At 40.7% G+C, this 17,250-nt stretch overlaps 2 protein-coding genes across 2 annotated transcripts in view; one reads left to right on the top strand and one right to left on the bottom strand.

The window, feature by feature from the left end:
- Nucleotides 1-2,299, top strand: part of FRMPD2 (FERM and PDZ domain containing 2) — a 73,766-nt gene extending 71,467 nt beyond the window's left edge. The window contains exon 47 of the mRNA XM_032695359.1: nucleotides 278-2,299. Coding sequence (XP_032551250.1) covers nucleotides 278-349 — 72 coding nt within the window. The 3' untranslated portion in view covers nucleotides 350-2,299. The remainder of the gene's footprint in view (nucleotides 1-277) is intronic.
- MAPK8 (mitogen-activated protein kinase 8) overlaps nucleotides 1-10,016 on the bottom strand; it is a 137,352-nt gene extending 127,336 nt beyond the window's left edge. Inside the window, exon 1 of the mRNA XM_032695368.1 lies at nucleotides 9,993-10,016. The gene's annotated coding sequence lies outside the window, so the exon portion shown is untranslated. The remainder of the gene's footprint in view (nucleotides 1-9,992) is intronic.
- Nucleotides 10,017-17,250: the final 7,234 nt, after the last annotated feature.

Here is a 17,250-nt window from a genome sequence, read left to right on the forward strand (position 1 = left end):
TTCTTCAGTGTAATGATTGAGCATGTGATTAAAATTAAGTAGATAGATAACCCTCACTGATCTAAATGAGAGTTGACACATGCTTAAAATACAGCGTTCCTGAACTTTTACAAGTGATGGAAAAAAAGAACAAGGATTCTCTGTAATATGTAAGGTTTTGTATCCATATTACAAAGATGATGATGTTATAAACAGCGATTCAACTAGTCTGTCCTTCTTTGTCTAGAATTTATGTTGAATGTTACCAGGTGTTTCACATTGGTGTCTCCTCATACAGGATGAGTATTTATTCTGTTATGAAGTTGTGCTGGAAGTCCTTCAGATCCTCCGAACAATGGATTCCTACTGACTACAATACGACTCTTCCCTGTTGCTTTCCCCTTGGACTCCAGGGACCACTCAGCAATTACTTTAAAGAGATGTTAAGCCAGGACAGATGAGTGTTATTATGTGGTTTTTCAGATCACTCTGATTTCTAAGGCATTTCAAAACCTTGCTTAACACATCCTGGGTAAGTCATTTAAATCTTGGCTCAAAGTTTGGAGAAGCAGCCAGCCAGCACTGCAACACTGCTGTGTTAAATTGCCATGGACAATTTTTGCATTCTGTGTAATAATATATTAATTGTTAGGAAAATATTTTGCGACTGTGTCAAGGATATTAGCTTTACTTTCCAGACAGCAACTATAAAGATCTAAGGTTTTGCTGGTGTTTGTGGAAGATTAGTTGTTCCTCATCTATTGTTATGTTCTATTGGCTTCTGGACTGCAAAGCAGTATTTATTAGTTATGCTTTTGTGTGGAAAGACTCAATTTGGTTACCTTTGGTTGCTTGAACAATGTAGAACCATTTCCAGTCATCACTCCAGCCAAGGGTTTTATACCACCTTCAACAGTCATCTTAAATCAAGAAACTAACAATAAAAATAGAATGCCTTTAAACTCTCATTGGTTCTCTTCAAAGGAAGAGCCCAGCAATATGCACAGATGTAGATGAACAGTGTTCTTTCATTCTACATCCGTGTAAAAAGGATTGCAACGCTAAGCCAGGTGAAATGACTGTCTGTGCGTTGTGGCACACGCATACATTTCATCTTACCCTGATCCTTTCCGCTGATTAACTATCTTGTAATTCTTACCCAGGATTTGAACTGATCTATGGGAAGTCCCACTGATTTCAGTAGGGGCTAAATCAGATCTTTATAAATTAGAGTAAAGAACTCTCTGTACAGTTTATTTCTCTTGTAAAAAGTATTTCTGTTCATGTGAATGGATGTGAGCACAAATATGCTGTTAAAGTTGTAAGATTGCACTTGTTTCTATAGTACTACTTCTAAGTCCTTTATCTAGAAGGTGACGTATATGGAAGTGATTACATGTCCATTGGAAGAGTAACTTTTAAACATAGGAAACTGTAGCAATCTGACTGAATTGTACATATTTTTAAAAATTCTTTGATTTCAGGAAAAGAAAAAATATTAAGAGGCATTGGATATAAAACTGAAGTAGAAGTAAGACAATAAAATGCCTGTTTATTTTCATTATGAATAAGAAGCTTATTTTTCAGAAAGAACAGGGGATTAAATGCTAATTAAAAGTATGACTTTTAGAAAAATCCACTGTAATATAACCATAATTAAGGCCAAGGTCCATTTTTTCTTTCTGGCCTCCAATAGTCTGCTAGAAGGCAGCAAAAGATAGAAATGCAGTTTGTTATTTGAGCCAGATGTTAATTTCAAACATATTGATAAAGTTTCAGAATAATGCTAAATAAATCCAGGAGTAACCCTGGATTTATAGTGGTATAAACATAAGCAGAATTCAATGTTTTGTCTTAAATTCATTGCATTTGTTCCTTTCTTTCAGCATTACTTTCCACACATTCTGCATTTACTATCTTCATGTTGCATTTAAGGGACTGTTCGCACAATTTTTTCAAATGTCATCAGCCAAATTTTTTTCATACCTTTGTTACTTTCATTTGGTATTTGGCCTTTCACTTTGACTTTAATTACTGCACAAGTACAAGGCAATGAATGCACTACACTGCGCATGAATGCACAATTGACTTTTTGTACCACAACAATTTTAATAAGTGTCTCTGAAAATATTCCTGTACTTGATGCAAAGGTGTTTTTTTCTGTAGTTTAGAACAAGCATTCTGGATTTAGAAGACAATCCTCATGGCATTATTTGTTTCTCCACATTTGTGCATCATCTTTGCAGCTGTTTGACAGATGTGTTTGTGTTTGACATAAGTTTTTCCTATTTTACAGGGATATTAAAGAGATTTCTGAAAACAATCTGTTTAATTTCAATTTTGTTTTATGAAAAAGCAGCTGCAATACTTAACTACTAACTAATAATAGCTCTAGGGAAAAATATTTTATTAATTGGAGCTTATATTTAAAATTCCTCTAAAGGTAGATTTTGTGATGATGGTACCTTTTGTACATTCCTCTGAAGCTGTTATTACTGACCTCTAAGACATTTTGCCATATGTCATGATCTTATTCTTTGGGAACGTGATAATTAAATATCTTTATACAGACAAAGATACTATGGTTATGATCCTCATAATGACATACTCCCTCAGACTGGACTTTGGTTTGGATGAAACATACACTTTTATACAGGTCTGGCCCTCTAAGGCTGCTGCAGAGTAAGATGAAACAGAATTGTCCTTCCAGATATTCTGTAATCTGTTTCATAACAAAGAAACTCTCACTCACAGAAAATGTCCCAGGCTCTGAGACCAACTTTAGGCAGAGCCAAATGGACTCAATTTACCACATGCTGGGTGACAAGCCCTCCATCTGTCTCAATTCTGAGGCAATCCTACAGAGCAAGTCTCTGAATCCACGGTCTGAAAATATTTTAAGAAAACTGCAGACTTGCAAGGGTTCTGCATGTGTTTGAAGCTAAAGGCAGTCACCTCAATCCAGGTCTGCTCCTGATCTCCATGCTGACAGTCAGCCTAGACAGCAGATAATTTGGGGGATGGAAGGACTGAAATGATAGACACAGCTTCATCCTACAATAGACACCATGTTTGGAGAAATAAACAATGAGTCATCACTAGAAAGTGCTTGGCAGATGTGACTGCTATATATGGTCTCTTGGAGATGGTAAGGAACCATATGTTGTCAGCTCCCTCTCTAAAGGCAGGATTCAGGGATTCAGCTTCCAGCTTTGCTGCAGACTTCCTGAAGAGGCCAAACCACTTAAGCAGGATTATCTGCACCTAACAGTTTTCTTCTTTTACACTGTACTACTGAGGTACACTCACATCCTTTGTAGATAGGACTACTGAGCTCAAAGTGTAGATAAACTGAGAACAGTTAGAAGACTTAACCATTTAAGTATAGGGGATTCTGGCTACATCCAGCAGCTGATAAGCATTTCCCCCCATACACAGCAGAAATCAGAGTTCCACTCCTTCATTCTTCATTCACGTAGAACTCCTGTGGAGATCAAGGCTCACTGATATGCATTCATTTGGAACAAAAGGTAATCCACTCTTTAAAGAGCTCAAACGACTTGACAAATCAGGCTAAACTGGAAAGAAAGGAAAAACTACTGTCCTATTTCAATCATAGGGAAGTGAAGCAATGGTTGGTGATTTGGTGAAGGTCTACAGAGCTTTGAAAAACTTAGGAACTGCACCTAGTTGATGAAAGCTCTGATTCTTTGTCTACACATAAAACTATCTTTCCTCAGTCAGAAAATAGGATCATACTGCTCTGGCCAATCTCTGATGAGATATTATTTAGCATATAAAGTACTCTGACAGGAATTTGCACACATCCTAATATGCAAGAGATGAGGATTTTTTATTGAACAGGTCCTTCTGTGATGGAAAAAATACGTGCACACACGGCTCATACTGCCAAAGAGCAGCAATCACTGCCATCTAGGGGCAAATCGTGACTGTCACTGTGACAGCATTAATCACAACTAGTTGCTCGTGCCCTTTGCACAGAACCACTCCTTGAACTTTCACTGAGGTTCACTCAAAAGTGTTACCAAGACAGGCTTGGCAGGATGCAGTGCTCTTGCTCCAGTCTGGCAAATTCCTACCTGGCCAGGCAGGTGCTGCATGCTTCTGACAACTATACACCCATACTGCTCCTGCTCCTACAGAGCCTAAAATAATGATAATGAAGTGCTCAGACAGAAAAGATCTGTCTAAATCTGATAAGAGGCTAATTTATGAATAACCTTGCTCTTGACCTCAAAGCAGGAGTGCTTTTGGAATGAAGCACGTTCTTTCTTACTGAAAATTGTGAGTAATGGGAAATCCTCCCAGAGTTTTACAAATATTGGTTTTATAGAACACTGTGAGTGTCTGAATCTAATTCTGTTGGAGTTTATTTAGTGTAAACTGGTTTCTTTTTCCAGTATATTGCAAATTCATCTGCAGAATGAGGGCTAGAGGTAACATCACACATCGTGGTGTGATGACCCCGATCATTGCATACTACGGAATGTGATCCCCATAAGGGTTAACCTGAGCAGGCCCAAGCCTGTGCTGTGCTGTGAATATCTCTTAGCTTCAGAATAAACATAGCCAGTTAAGTGTAACAGAGGGCTTGTAGGCAGCTCTCACTTGCTACTCGAAATTAAGTCACCGTGAGTTCTTGCCTTTGCCTAAAAGTGCAGCAAGAAGTTATCATATGAACATTCTTTCCAGTGGACAGTAGTAATACTCAACGGAATTGTTTCATTCTGGGAAATAATACAATAGTTCAAATGATCAAAACAGGGTGATTCTTCCACAGACAGCGTCTGCACAGTGTGCTGCACCCAGACCAGATGCCTGTTTGATGCTCCACAACTTGAAGAGTTCTCAGCATCTGAGGATGTAAGTTTATCTATACTATCGTCTCTTCGTTTACAGTGTTAGGGCTAATTAATAGCACTTTAAATGATACTTAGCATAATCTGAGTGCCTTACTTACTGAAATTACATTGGAACAGCAACTCCAGATGAAAAACACTCCAGTGAAGGACAACGGTATTTCTCAGAGCTGTCTCAAAAAAAGCTGACTCAAAATGAAGATTGCCTACCTATTGCTTGCAAAGATGACAAATATATTGTGATACTACAAAAAATAGATGTCAGTTGAGATCTTTATACTGAAAAGAGAGGTCTCCCTTACAGGCTAAGCATACTGAGGGTTACAGTCCAATATCTGATGAACCTTTTAAATGTCCAGTAACGTGTGTGATGGAAGGGCACAGCACTTAATAAAGATATGTGTAACAGTAAAGTTTTATGATTTGCACATAATCTTGCACTGATGTAGCTCTGCAGGTTTAGAAATAAGCTTGTGAAACCAGAAGAGTGTTCTCTAGTGCCATACAGATATAAGTTTTTTTTTTCCTTGGTTACTTACTTTGTGCATACCAGGAATAACAGAACCTCATACTTTATTCCTGTGTCTCCAGGCCCAATAGATGGAACAACCAACAACTAATAAGAACCATGACAGAAAATAGTTGAGATTGGAAGGAACCTCTGGGAAGCATCTAGTCTAAACCCTTAAACTCACAGCAGTGTCACCTCAAGCTCAAGACTATGTTCAGGTGAGTTTTGGATACCTCAGGGTGGAGGCTCCATCACCTGTCCAGACAACCTGTTCTGATATTTGACCATCCTCCTGGATTTCAGTTTGCACCCATTGCAACTTATCCTGTCTCTGGACATCACTAAGAGGACTCTCTTTCCTCCTTCTTATTTACTCCCTCCCTTTTAGGAATTTGTATCTATTCTTAAGTTCCCTCTGAGCATTCTCTTCTCCAAACTAAACAAGCACAACTGTCTCAACTTCTCCTTATATGATAAACATTCCAATTTCTTAATCATCACAGTGGCCTTAATATGCCAGTACTTGGATAGGGAGAGGATAAGATTCCATTCAACAGCTGCATGTCTACTGAAATTAGGAGATATAGTTTTTTGGTGCCTACTTTACATGTGAGAGCTTTTTGCTGTTTTAGCAGCGCTTAAGGACTGATCAATATGGGAGTTTAAGTGAAGATGCAGAGTATTGACCATCTCTTGGATGCCAGTCTGTGAGATCTTTTTTGGTTAGTCTTAACTCTTCAGTGTCCTCCCATATGAAGTAGGTGGCTGTTCAGAATTCATTGCCTTTTCTGCACAGCAGCAGCTACACATGCACGCCTGAGGGACAGTGAACTTTTTGCAATCCTGCTCTGAATTACAGTGTTATTTAGCTTGCTCATTGAACCATTCAAAACCAAAAAAACAAAAAGCAGCTAAAATGCCTGAGAGCAGTACACCCCCAACCAGGCGACAGACACAATAGGGACTATACAGTAGCTGTCCAGCACCCCAGCTCATTACACAACTGAGCAATTAACTGAAGTTGCCTGTGCTCCCTCCCCTCCCTGCATTTGTTCTCTTGAGGGATGACAATTCCTTCTCCTCCTTCCTGTTCAACCTTCTTTGAAAGGCATGCCAGTGATTGTAGGCTTTCCTTTCCCGTCACACTGCTGTAAAAAAGCTCCTAACTAACTCCCATTACCACTTCCTTCATGACTGAAGCAGATTTATCCCAGGCAAAGCACGAGCTGTAGTACCTCTTGGCTCATTCAGTACACCTACCAATAGCTCCCAAGGCAGAAACGACTGCTGTGAGCTTGCTTAATGCCGGCATCTTTGGATGAGTGACAAGGACACTATGAGAAATAATGAACATTAGGGAAATGTAGCTATAGCAACACTAGTATTCACAAAGCAAATCCCCACTAAGAGTGCAAGGAAACTGCTGTTATTGTATGTGTAAAAGTGCTGATAAAGCAGGAGCTTGGGCTACAGCATCAGGAGAAAACATGCCAGGCCTGCAGTCTCGCCACAAAAGGTAACCAAAGTGCACCTGTAGCAGACAGAAACTTAGCTCACACACTTTCAGAAATGCTGGGTGAAACAATGGATCAAAACTGAGTCTTCATAAGAAAATCTCAAACCTCACTCAGATCTTGGTTTTACTGCTCCTGACTTTACTGCAGGTTTAGCACTATGTCGTCAAAGGAACCATCCTGGTAACATGCTCAAGAGGCTGGCATCATTCCAGAAGCAGGAAATGAGCCTTGGTCTCTCATTAAACTATACTGCCTTCATCCTTTTTTATCCACTGAAACCAGGCAAAACTTGTAGTTGAGTATTCAACAGGAGCGTGGACAATGCTTTCTGACCTTTTTTTTTTTTTTAATCTTAAAATGAAATAATTGAAAGACTCTTGGGAAATTTTGACTTTCAGTAGATCTAAGAAATAAAATGTTAGTTTATTTAACTTGTAATAGCATTACACATATTCCTCCAGAACTCCTGGGTTCCTCTCTTCACCATATGGATAATTTATTGTAAGATAAGTTTCTTGACAGTATCATGCCTCATTTTCCTTGTCTACTGCTTTGCTGTCTTAAAGAAGACGCATGAGTCACAGGCAATGCTTGTGAAGTGTCCAGTGAGTACTCAAGGAAAAGTGAAGCATAAAATATTATTCATTCTTGCACTTTTCAGCTACCACACATTCCTCTTCACCTCTGTGCGTGAGTTAGGATACATGTAGCATATATCTATCTCTATTATTAGGAAATTATTGCTGCATCATTGAGGGAAACATTTCACTAGGGGAAAGAGTAGGATTCTGCTAATGTATCATTGGAAAAGTGAGTAGGGACAAAGTAGTTATTTGACAGCTAGAAATTCTGCTAGCATCACCTAACTTGAGTCACTTAGCACAGACTGAGCATCATTCCTTTTGCTTGACAGCAATTTTAGATCAAAAGTTTGAAAACTGTTCCCATAGTCAGAGCCCAGACAAAGCCTGGAATGCCAGCAGCACTGGGATGACCACACCACTCAGCTCAATACAACTGCCCGGCTCCTTCAGAGCAATATTGCTCTAGGCAAGAGCATCTCCTTCCAAAGCATTCCATGCCAGCTCCTGCTGAGATTTCTAATCTCATAGAGACTTCCCCACCTACTCCCCTTCTCATCAACATTCACTTAGATCCCTAGCTAAGAGCTGGGTGGCTGCTGGGTTCTGTTCTTCTGTTAGGCTTTGTCAGTGGCTCAAAAGGCCAGGTTCAATTACGCAAAGAGTCCTTCTGGGGACTTACATAACATTGTTTTGAGCTCTATCAAAGCACCTGATGAAGCTCAATTACTTCCTTGGAGTTCTGAGGACACAGATTAAACTGGGAGCACAAACAACAAATAAACATGTTAAAAATATTCATTCAATAGAACTTTTTTAGTTCCCCTTTGTCAACAGTTCTCCCCTCTCAGCTCTTCAGTCAATAAAGTAACAGGTTTGCACACCTCACTTCTACCACTCTGCTCTGATAGATGAGGCTGGCCCATAATCAAAGCACATTTGGTATTGTTCACTTGTCTGCTTCTTACCGATGCAATGTTGGTAAACCTTAATCACACCCTCATCTCTTCTTTTCCACCATTTACACCAAAATGATTTGTAACTAATGTGTTTGTGAGATACATTCTGGCTGCCCTTCTGCCCACCAAAGGGAGGACACCCTGTCCTCTCCACAGATTTCAGCCACAGGGTTTGCACATGTTCAATTCCCTTTGTGGTTTCCCTCCAAAATGTCAGCACTTCTCTTCCTGTCAGGCTGTTTTTTGAACACTGTCTGGGATGTGACCGATCTGCTTTTAATTCTCAACTACTTCTTCAACAGCTCAGGCAGGGCCAAGCCTGTGCATTGCAACTGTCTTGGCTTCTGGAAGAGATAGAATATACTCATTCCCAATCAATCTCATATCACAAACATACATGATCTCTACTGGTCTGTGAGGAAACTGGCAAGATTGGGAAGGGCATCTGTAATAGTGTGGATGCATTCACTAGACACAGGAGCAGGCTGATGATGGATGCAGGCTGCCAACAAATCATACAGGAAATGGGGCAAGCAGGGAGAATTCCCACCTTTCTTTAACTTCTTGTAGTAATGTTCTTTTTTCTTTGTTCTCACCTTCTGCCAAATCAGAGACTAATCTACACAAAAGCAAGTTACAACGTGTGTGCTTGTGTGTGAGTGCATGTACATAACACTGCTCTCTACAGAAAAGAATCAAAAACATTCAACCTTTTACAGCTACCAGAGACTTTGTAAGTGGGGAATTTATCTTCATTCTTGTCTGTGTAGGACAATCTTTCTGCCCCAGAAGATGGCATGTGTATAGCATGGTGTTGAACATGGCTTTCTCTGTGTGTATGGATTTAATGGCTTATTACCCTTTCATATTAGTTCCACGAGTTTCTCAGTATCAGTAGAACTCTATCATCCTCCAGTGCTGGTCAGGGAAGCTAAAATAATGGGTTTACTCAACACTAAACTCCAAAGACTCCATATAGTCTGCTATGTTAAAGGCCTAAGGTATGTCCAAGTAGCTTTAGGCTCATGTCCTGTGCCATGTAAATCCCCACTGACTGGTACTCCTTTTGGTAAGGGCCCCACCTGTGTGTAGCTTTGTGCTTGTATGAACACGAAGCGAGGGCTCGCAGAGCACTGACAGGACGGATGGCGACAACGGACTGTCAGAGGGTGTGAGGACATGTGTGATGGACCCACTGGAGTGAATTAGGTCACCTAGTGCTGTCATGAACAATAGGGCTAGAGCTCATACAATAGCAAGCAGCCTCATCTATGAAGGTCTTTGGACAATTGGCTCTGCTAATAAGGTTACCAGCAGTGATAATATACATCATGACACCACCACAGAGATGAGCTTGCATGTGAAGGGAGCCAGAAGTCTGAGGAGCTCGGGGCAGACAACATGAATCCTTAGACTGAAAAATTTTCTCCTAAGTAGCAAAGAGGGTATCCACTTTGGACTTGGTAGGCTGAAAATCCACCCTCCTTTGTCCTCTAACCTAATTCTTTCTTACCAGAGAATGAGAGGGTAAGTTGTAGCACCAGGCTACAATTGTTTAAACTTACCAGTAGCTTTAAGATCCCAGTTCAGCACTCTTCAATGTGTATCCGCATTCTGGATTCTCAGCAGCAGCTGGATCTGTGCTGTAGCCTTCACAGTCGCTTCTGAAAACTTTGACCATCATTTTACTGATTTCCTCCTTCTAAATTCATTCTTTTCCACTACAAATTCTAAAAAGGGATGAAGGGGAAAAGGAGACTGATTAGTAATATTTCAGATTTTTCCCCTTTATCAAAGGCCTCACAAAACCTTTGGCAAATACAGGGAATGCTCTGTCATCCAGGGGATGTACTGTTTCGATATCTAAAAGACACTGGGAGAAAATCTTGTTGGTTAATACTTGCTCCATCTTGTGAAGCTGCAGAAATGCTGTACACAGCCAGATCCAAAAAGCGCACTTACAGAAATGAGAGGAAAAGCAATAGTGGTTATGTTTATAAGATTTAAAAGATCTAGAAAAGAATGGAAAAACCCATTCACATGCATATGCGTGTAGATCAAACGAGATAATTCATATGAACTTCATGCAACACCTTTTCTCTTTCCTTATCAGAATTAGCCATAACATTGACTAGGTCCATTGCCAGACCCACACCTCATCTGGGCACACAAATCTAACTGCTCACAAGAGGGTTGTGGAACAAACCCACAGTGGTACATTCCAGGCGAAGGCATACACGTGCTTTGTGCAAAGTTTAAACATGATGGAGACTGGTTATATCACAGGGGCCTGGCACTGCATGATGAGCAAATGTGACCCACATAATTTGGTTTTTATACTGGTATTTTGACCAGGCTGATAATTTACATGCCTGCAAAAATCCACTGCCAAATTCCTCATATTTCAGCTCTGTTCTGTCCCATCGGCATTTCAAGCACTTTGATCCCCAAACTATACAATATTTGGTATGTATCATTATAACATCGTGCTTTGATTTTTTACTCTTGTGGTTCTGAGAATAAAATCAATACATTTTTGTTGTTTGTTTTTCGGGGACTATTTTGAAAATTTGTTTTTATAAACTACTTCGGTGATCACAAAAGTCTTGTGATCCTTCCAGTTTCCACCAGATGTCACTAAGGTCTCAAGAATCTCTCGAGGTAGGGCAGTAGAAGGGCAGTAGAAGCGTCCTGCTTGAGAGGCAGTCCCGGACAGTTTCTTTCCCTTTTAAAGAGAACAGGGTAAACAAGCAAATGTAAGGAGCTGAGGACAGAGTCTTTCTTTGTCAGTGGATGAAACACTGCTAAATTGCTAGTGAGCCAAAGCTGCTATGATTTCACAGTTGGACCAGTTTAATCTGATAGGAGTCAATCTCCACTTACTACTAGGGAATAACATCATCACAGTTCTGCTCTTCTCATGTCAGAGCATGAAGCAGATAGAATAACACGCAGAAGAAGGAAGTTTGTGTTACTGCTTTCCAGGCTACAGACTCAGATGAAGTGGCCTGCCTGAAACTGCACAGGGAGTAGTGAACTAAACTGGGCACTGAAGCCAGCTTTCCAATACCCATTTTGAAAAAACATTTACCAGTAAGCATTTTGCTTTTCAAGGCAGTGGTTGGTTCTCTTCTGACTTTCACTGAGTGCTGAGCATTGTGGTGTCCTGCACAGCATAAATGCCTGAGGTCTCACTAATCAAAAATGTCTCTCTGTTCCCCAAGAATAAGCCAGCTTGCCAAGAGGCTCTCCTTATGCGTCCCAATTGGCAGAATAACACTCCTAAGGGTCTGCCATTGGAGGGAATGTTTAGTCTCAAAGAGATTAGATGCACAGACTAAGTAAGATGAATAGAAGTTGACAAATATCCAAGACGTATTTTTGAGAATGAAGAGGCTGAACTGAAAATGAATGGATTTTAATGAGAGAAGGGAGGGAAATTCACCATGAATTGCAGACATCTCTTGTCCTGAAAGGGCATTGTTCCCCATAGCCTCAGAACAAATGTGAAAGGCACAAATTCCATGAGGTATTGTTGGGGCTGGTTTGACTATGGCAGTTTGGGCTTGCATAGCACCTTTCATGGAGGGTTTCAAATAATTTTTCTTCTGAGAGCATTATTTATGGGCTTTCTTACAGACACTGAAGTACACATGGATGCAAAATGACTTGGCCTTACGGTGAACAAATCCCTGATCTGGGAAAGTGAATCCTGACCAGTATCAATGAACCTCCGGCCTAGTGCCTTATTTCTGCAACCTTGCTCATAGGGAAACATGGCAGCTGGTTTCCATTGCACCAGCTCTCACAAGTGAGATTGTACTTAAGAGATCTTTGTCCATAAAAATAGTAAAGCCTGTTTGTCCCAGCCTGTGTAGCTGGGATTGCACATTGGTCCCTACAGTGTACACAGCAGCCAAGGGCATGCAGAAGAACAAACACAGTTTGGCCTTACTTGTTGGTGCCCTGACAAGCTGACTACAGTCATAGGGTGATTCAGCTCAGGAATTAGCTCATGAATTATTCCTGTGACTCGGCAGGTAACCCTGGTTAGTCTTGTGCCCTGCACACTGCAGTGTTGTGTTTGCTACATCAACAAAAGTCATCTCTACAGTTATCACGAATACCTTCTCTTCTTCTGGGAACTTCTCTTTTCCCTCAGGTAGGTCAATGACAAAACCAGTATCATTGTATTTCCAATGCTTCATTTTCTGATGGAATAATAGTTTCTCTTCCTGCCATAAACATCTCACTTTGACAGGTCCACAGAAACAACCAACATTTAAAATGCAAGGTGGACATTGTACGACCTTGTCATCTGATCCAGAATCAAATTACTCTTCTTTTCTCCCTCCCATCAGCATTCATTGTCATGCACGCCCATGACAAGCCCTGCTTACACACACATGAACAGGAAGTGACTATAGGATTGGAAGCACAAACCTCTGTCACCTACAGAACATTCCTTCTCTCCTTCACTAGGCAGACATGATCACAACCCACACGATGCATTTGCTCACACATCAACCAGCCTTGTTCAGTTTGTGGTGCAGCTCATGCTATTGAATGTCCACTACTTCTGGTATCCAACTTTGCCAGACTTAGTAAACTAATAGCTGGAGCTCTTTTGCACTGCCTGAGTTGCAAAGACATCTGGGACCACAATTTTGCTATGAACTTGAAAGGCCATCTGAACATTCTACTTGTTATTTGTTTTATAACTAGTGGGAAAATTTGCACCTTTGAGGCTACTGTAAGGAATTCAAGCCATAATGCAGGAGGGTAGCAGGACTGATCAGGTGAACATTAACTTCCAATCTAAAAAGCCCATATTTTAATTATGACTCTTTTCCTGATCCATTTGCCTTCTCAATATTGTTCTATTTCTTGTCTGTTAATTGTAGCTCATAATTTTTCTCCCAATTAAAAAAAAACAGATGAAGGTAAAAGGATGAAAAAAAAACAACAATGAATTTCAAAATGTATCTGTAAAGCCAAACCCTCTTTGGTTTCCCAAAATCTAGACAAAACTGCAGGGGCCCCCAGGAACAATTCTTGTTTCTAAGCAGTTCAGTAAGCGGGATTACTTTAATTCTTCTCTAAAAAAGATTCCTTAGAGGGAAGTTAATCTTGAACAGTCCTGCTGTAATGAAGGATTAATGGAGAGAAATCAAATTCCAATATCATTGCCATCTCATGCTCTTAGGAATAGGTGTACCTACCTACCATGGCTCAGGTTTAGTAACTTTAGTCCTGCTGTATAGAGGCAGCCCTACCTTTTGCCTGGCCCTGCTGCAAAGCAGAATAGCACACAGAGCCCTGAGAAAGCACACAGAAATTTCTGACTCCTTAATTGCATCAATGGTCCTTGTTTCCTGTATTTCCTTGACTAAGAAATGAGTCTTAGAGCAGCTGATTATAGAAATCTCTCTGTAGTGAAGACTTGTGGTTTCTCCCAGTCAAGCAGTCCCTACAGGCATAGTTGCATTCAAGTCTGAGTTTAAAAAATTGCTAATGGAAAATACTTCCACACCCAGTGGCTAATTACTTTCTCCCTCAGAAGTAAAATCTTGTTTTAGTTATAAATTCACCACCTCTTAACTGTTATTTTCAAGGAATGGCAGAAAGGCCTAAAAGGGACAAAGAAGATTCTGTAGTACCTACAGTACTGCTCTTATGCTTTTGCTTGTTAGACTCTACTTTTAAGTAACTGATAGTAAGAGTTTAAAACCCAGTTTGCTTTTCTGTTAATTCATGTCTGAAAATCTAAAATATGACAAACATATTACGGATAATTCACTGAACCTCCTAGAACTCCCTATATACTCTATAAGGTTCAGTGTTGCTGGTATCAAATGGTGAAAATAAGAGAGGTCTTTCTTCAAAACTGTAAGATTCATTAAAAAAGTATTTGTTTTTCAGTGAGGCATTAAAGTATTGTTGCTTGAAATAATATGTGCAGATTTTCTTCCCCAGATAAAAGCATTTTTTACTTCATAAGCAGAATGACTCCATGATCTAGGTCATCAAGGGGAAAAAACAAACACAAATGTCATAAGACTTCTCTTTAAAGCATAAGACTTAGTGAAGCCAACAATTCCTACATGGTTCCAAAGGAAAATGCACATAGATCACAGGTGGTAGGAAAATTCTTGTTGGCACCCACAAGTTCAGAGGATCTGATCCCCTTCATGCCCCATCACCACCAAAAAGGAAAAAGATATGCATATAAATACAAACTGTGACGATGTTCTTGGAAAGAAACATAACAGGTTAGCAGGCAGGAGAAAGAGGGCCTTAGTGTTCTTCAGAAGGTTCCTCAGTTTCGATTATGAGAGGCACTGGGGGTCATACAGCCACAGCAGTTGTGACCATCTAAAATGGCCTGCACAATACAGCCTGGAAAGCCAAATTCCCTCATTCAGCTCAGTTAGGGGTAATACACATTTTAGGGAAACTACCCTGTTCCTTCTCTTTCCCTCACTGGACTTTGAGATGCCTAAGAGCCAGAATCTTATGGAGCTCACCTCTGTCCAGATTTTGGCTCAGCTGCCTCTTCCAGCACAAAACAAAGCATACTGAGCTCTGACAGTCCCTCAGTTGCCCATCTTGTCTGAAAGATGGGACATCTGGCAAGCTAAAAGTAGTAGCACAATGCTGGGAGTGAGAAAGGCAATGCTGAGAAATTAAGTCATTTGATTCCTGAGCACAGCTGGCTGCCTTCATGTCCCTGAGAGGACTAGGGCTTGGGGGAGGTGTATAAATTGCATGTTTCAAACTGTCCTTATTAACTAGACATTTCATTTAAATTGTACTAAGCACCTGCCTCCAATTACCTGACTTCAAGACCCATGCGTGACAGAAGCTGGAGCTCTGATTAAATCCATGCTTCATACTAGTGAGCCATTAAGCCAAATCAAGGCTCACCGCTCCTTTGAAGGAGGTCGTTTGTCTTCATTAAAAGTAGCCATCCTTGATTGCCCTGACAGGAGCTTCTCCCTGAAAGATAATAAGGTCTGTTATTGTTGAGAGGTAAAATAATGTATTGCAGCCCTCTAGAGAGTGATTTGTATTTATTAATGTTCTCACAAATTACTGTACCCTGATTAACCTGTGACTGTGACAGGCAGTCACAGGGTGTGCTGCTCATCATGGTCATTCCTGCTGGTCACTGTCTCTCCTCAGATCACTAAATAGTAAGAACACATAAGGAAGTGGCCTCCTGCCCTTTAATGATGCCTTGGGTGTGCCAGGGAGTAGTGGACAAAGCCCTAGCCAGGTTGTGAAAACCCAGTTAATCACATCTCTGATTAGGTCCTAATCTTCAGACCAGATACATAAGACTACACAAAAGTCACCTTCTTTGCTATTAATATGACTATAATACTACATAATCTCACCAGTGCGGACCGGTATCTTATATTTCTCATCCACAGATTTTCAAGTGTTTTACAAAAGAGATTCAACTTCAGTGGTAGGGAAAGGGAAAAGAAGGAAATTCATGAAGTGACTTTCTCATGATCACCCGAGAAGCCAGGGGAAAAAAAGTGGGTGCAGAATTCACAGATTTTGAACCACTAGCCATGTCATTTGGCACAATAAAACTGTACAAATCCTAGTGTACTTTTCTTTTGTGACAATCAAAATCAAACTAGAATCAGTGCAACATGTTTAACATGTTCTTCCACAATGTAAACCAGCTCCAGAGGTCCTGTGCATGGATGATGGGAAACAGAGAGGAGATTTAGTAGCTAAACAGCTGTGATACCTACTGCAGTGAGATTGTTTGCTAGCCTGTCTCGGTTCAGCCCTGAGTCTCTTGTCCACTCCCCTGAAATTCAGAGGTTATAGTTTGCTACAATAGCCACTTCTGGCCAAAAAAAGCACATTCCATTCCCTGACCTTAAGGTAATTTTCACAGAATCACAGAATATGCAGATTTGGAAGATACCCAATAAGGATCATCAAGTCCAACTCCTGACCCTGCACAGGACCAACCCCAGGAGTCACATGTGCCCAAGAGTATCATCCAAACACTTCTGGAACTCTGTCAAGCTTGGTGCTGTGACCACTTCCCTGGGGAGCCTGTTGCAGTGCCCAACAACCCTCTGGGTGAAGAATCTCTTTATAATATCCAACCTAAACCTCCCCTGACACAACTTCAGGTCATTCCCTCGGGTCCTGTCACTGGTCACCACAGAGAAGAGATCAGTGTCTTCCCCTCCTCTTCCCCTCACAAGGAAGTTGTAACTGCAATGAAATCTCTCCTCAGTCTCCTCTTCTCCAGGCTGAACAGACCAGGTGACCTCAGCCACTCCTCATATGGCTTCCCCTCAAGGCTACCATCTTCATTGCCCTCCTTTGGATGCTTTCTAATTCTTAATATTTTTCTTGGTCACGTTGCAGTGACCAAAACTGCACACAGTGTTGCAGGTGAGGCCATGCCAATTTTCAACAGGCCCCTATGCCAATTCACTTTCTGGGGGAAACCAGTGGCAGATAACACTTCCTAATACCCAGGTAAGAAAACAGGAATGTGTCTGAAGAGGTGCTCTATCTGTACTATCAATTTCTGTTAGTTCAGCAGACTTCATTTAGGGCTGTTTGAGTCAGACCACTATAAATAAAGGAGATACAGTGTGGGAAGAAGTTGAAAGAAGGCAGAATTTTAGAGCAAACAAAAGGGATTTTCCATTGAAACTTTAGGGTATAGCCAGTTCCAGTTGCTTCTACTGTATTACCAAGTCAGAGAAGTCAATGATTATATTACTAGTTCTTCCTAAATCCATAACCAAACTGAGCTTCTGATACAATGACAGAAAA

This window comes from Chiroxiphia lanceolata, chromosome 8, assembly GCF_009829145.1.
Source record: "Chiroxiphia lanceolata isolate bChiLan1 chromosome 8, bChiLan1.pri, whole genome shotgun sequence".
Classification (NCBI taxonomy): domain Eukaryota; kingdom Metazoa; phylum Chordata; class Aves; order Passeriformes; family Pipridae; genus Chiroxiphia; species Chiroxiphia lanceolata.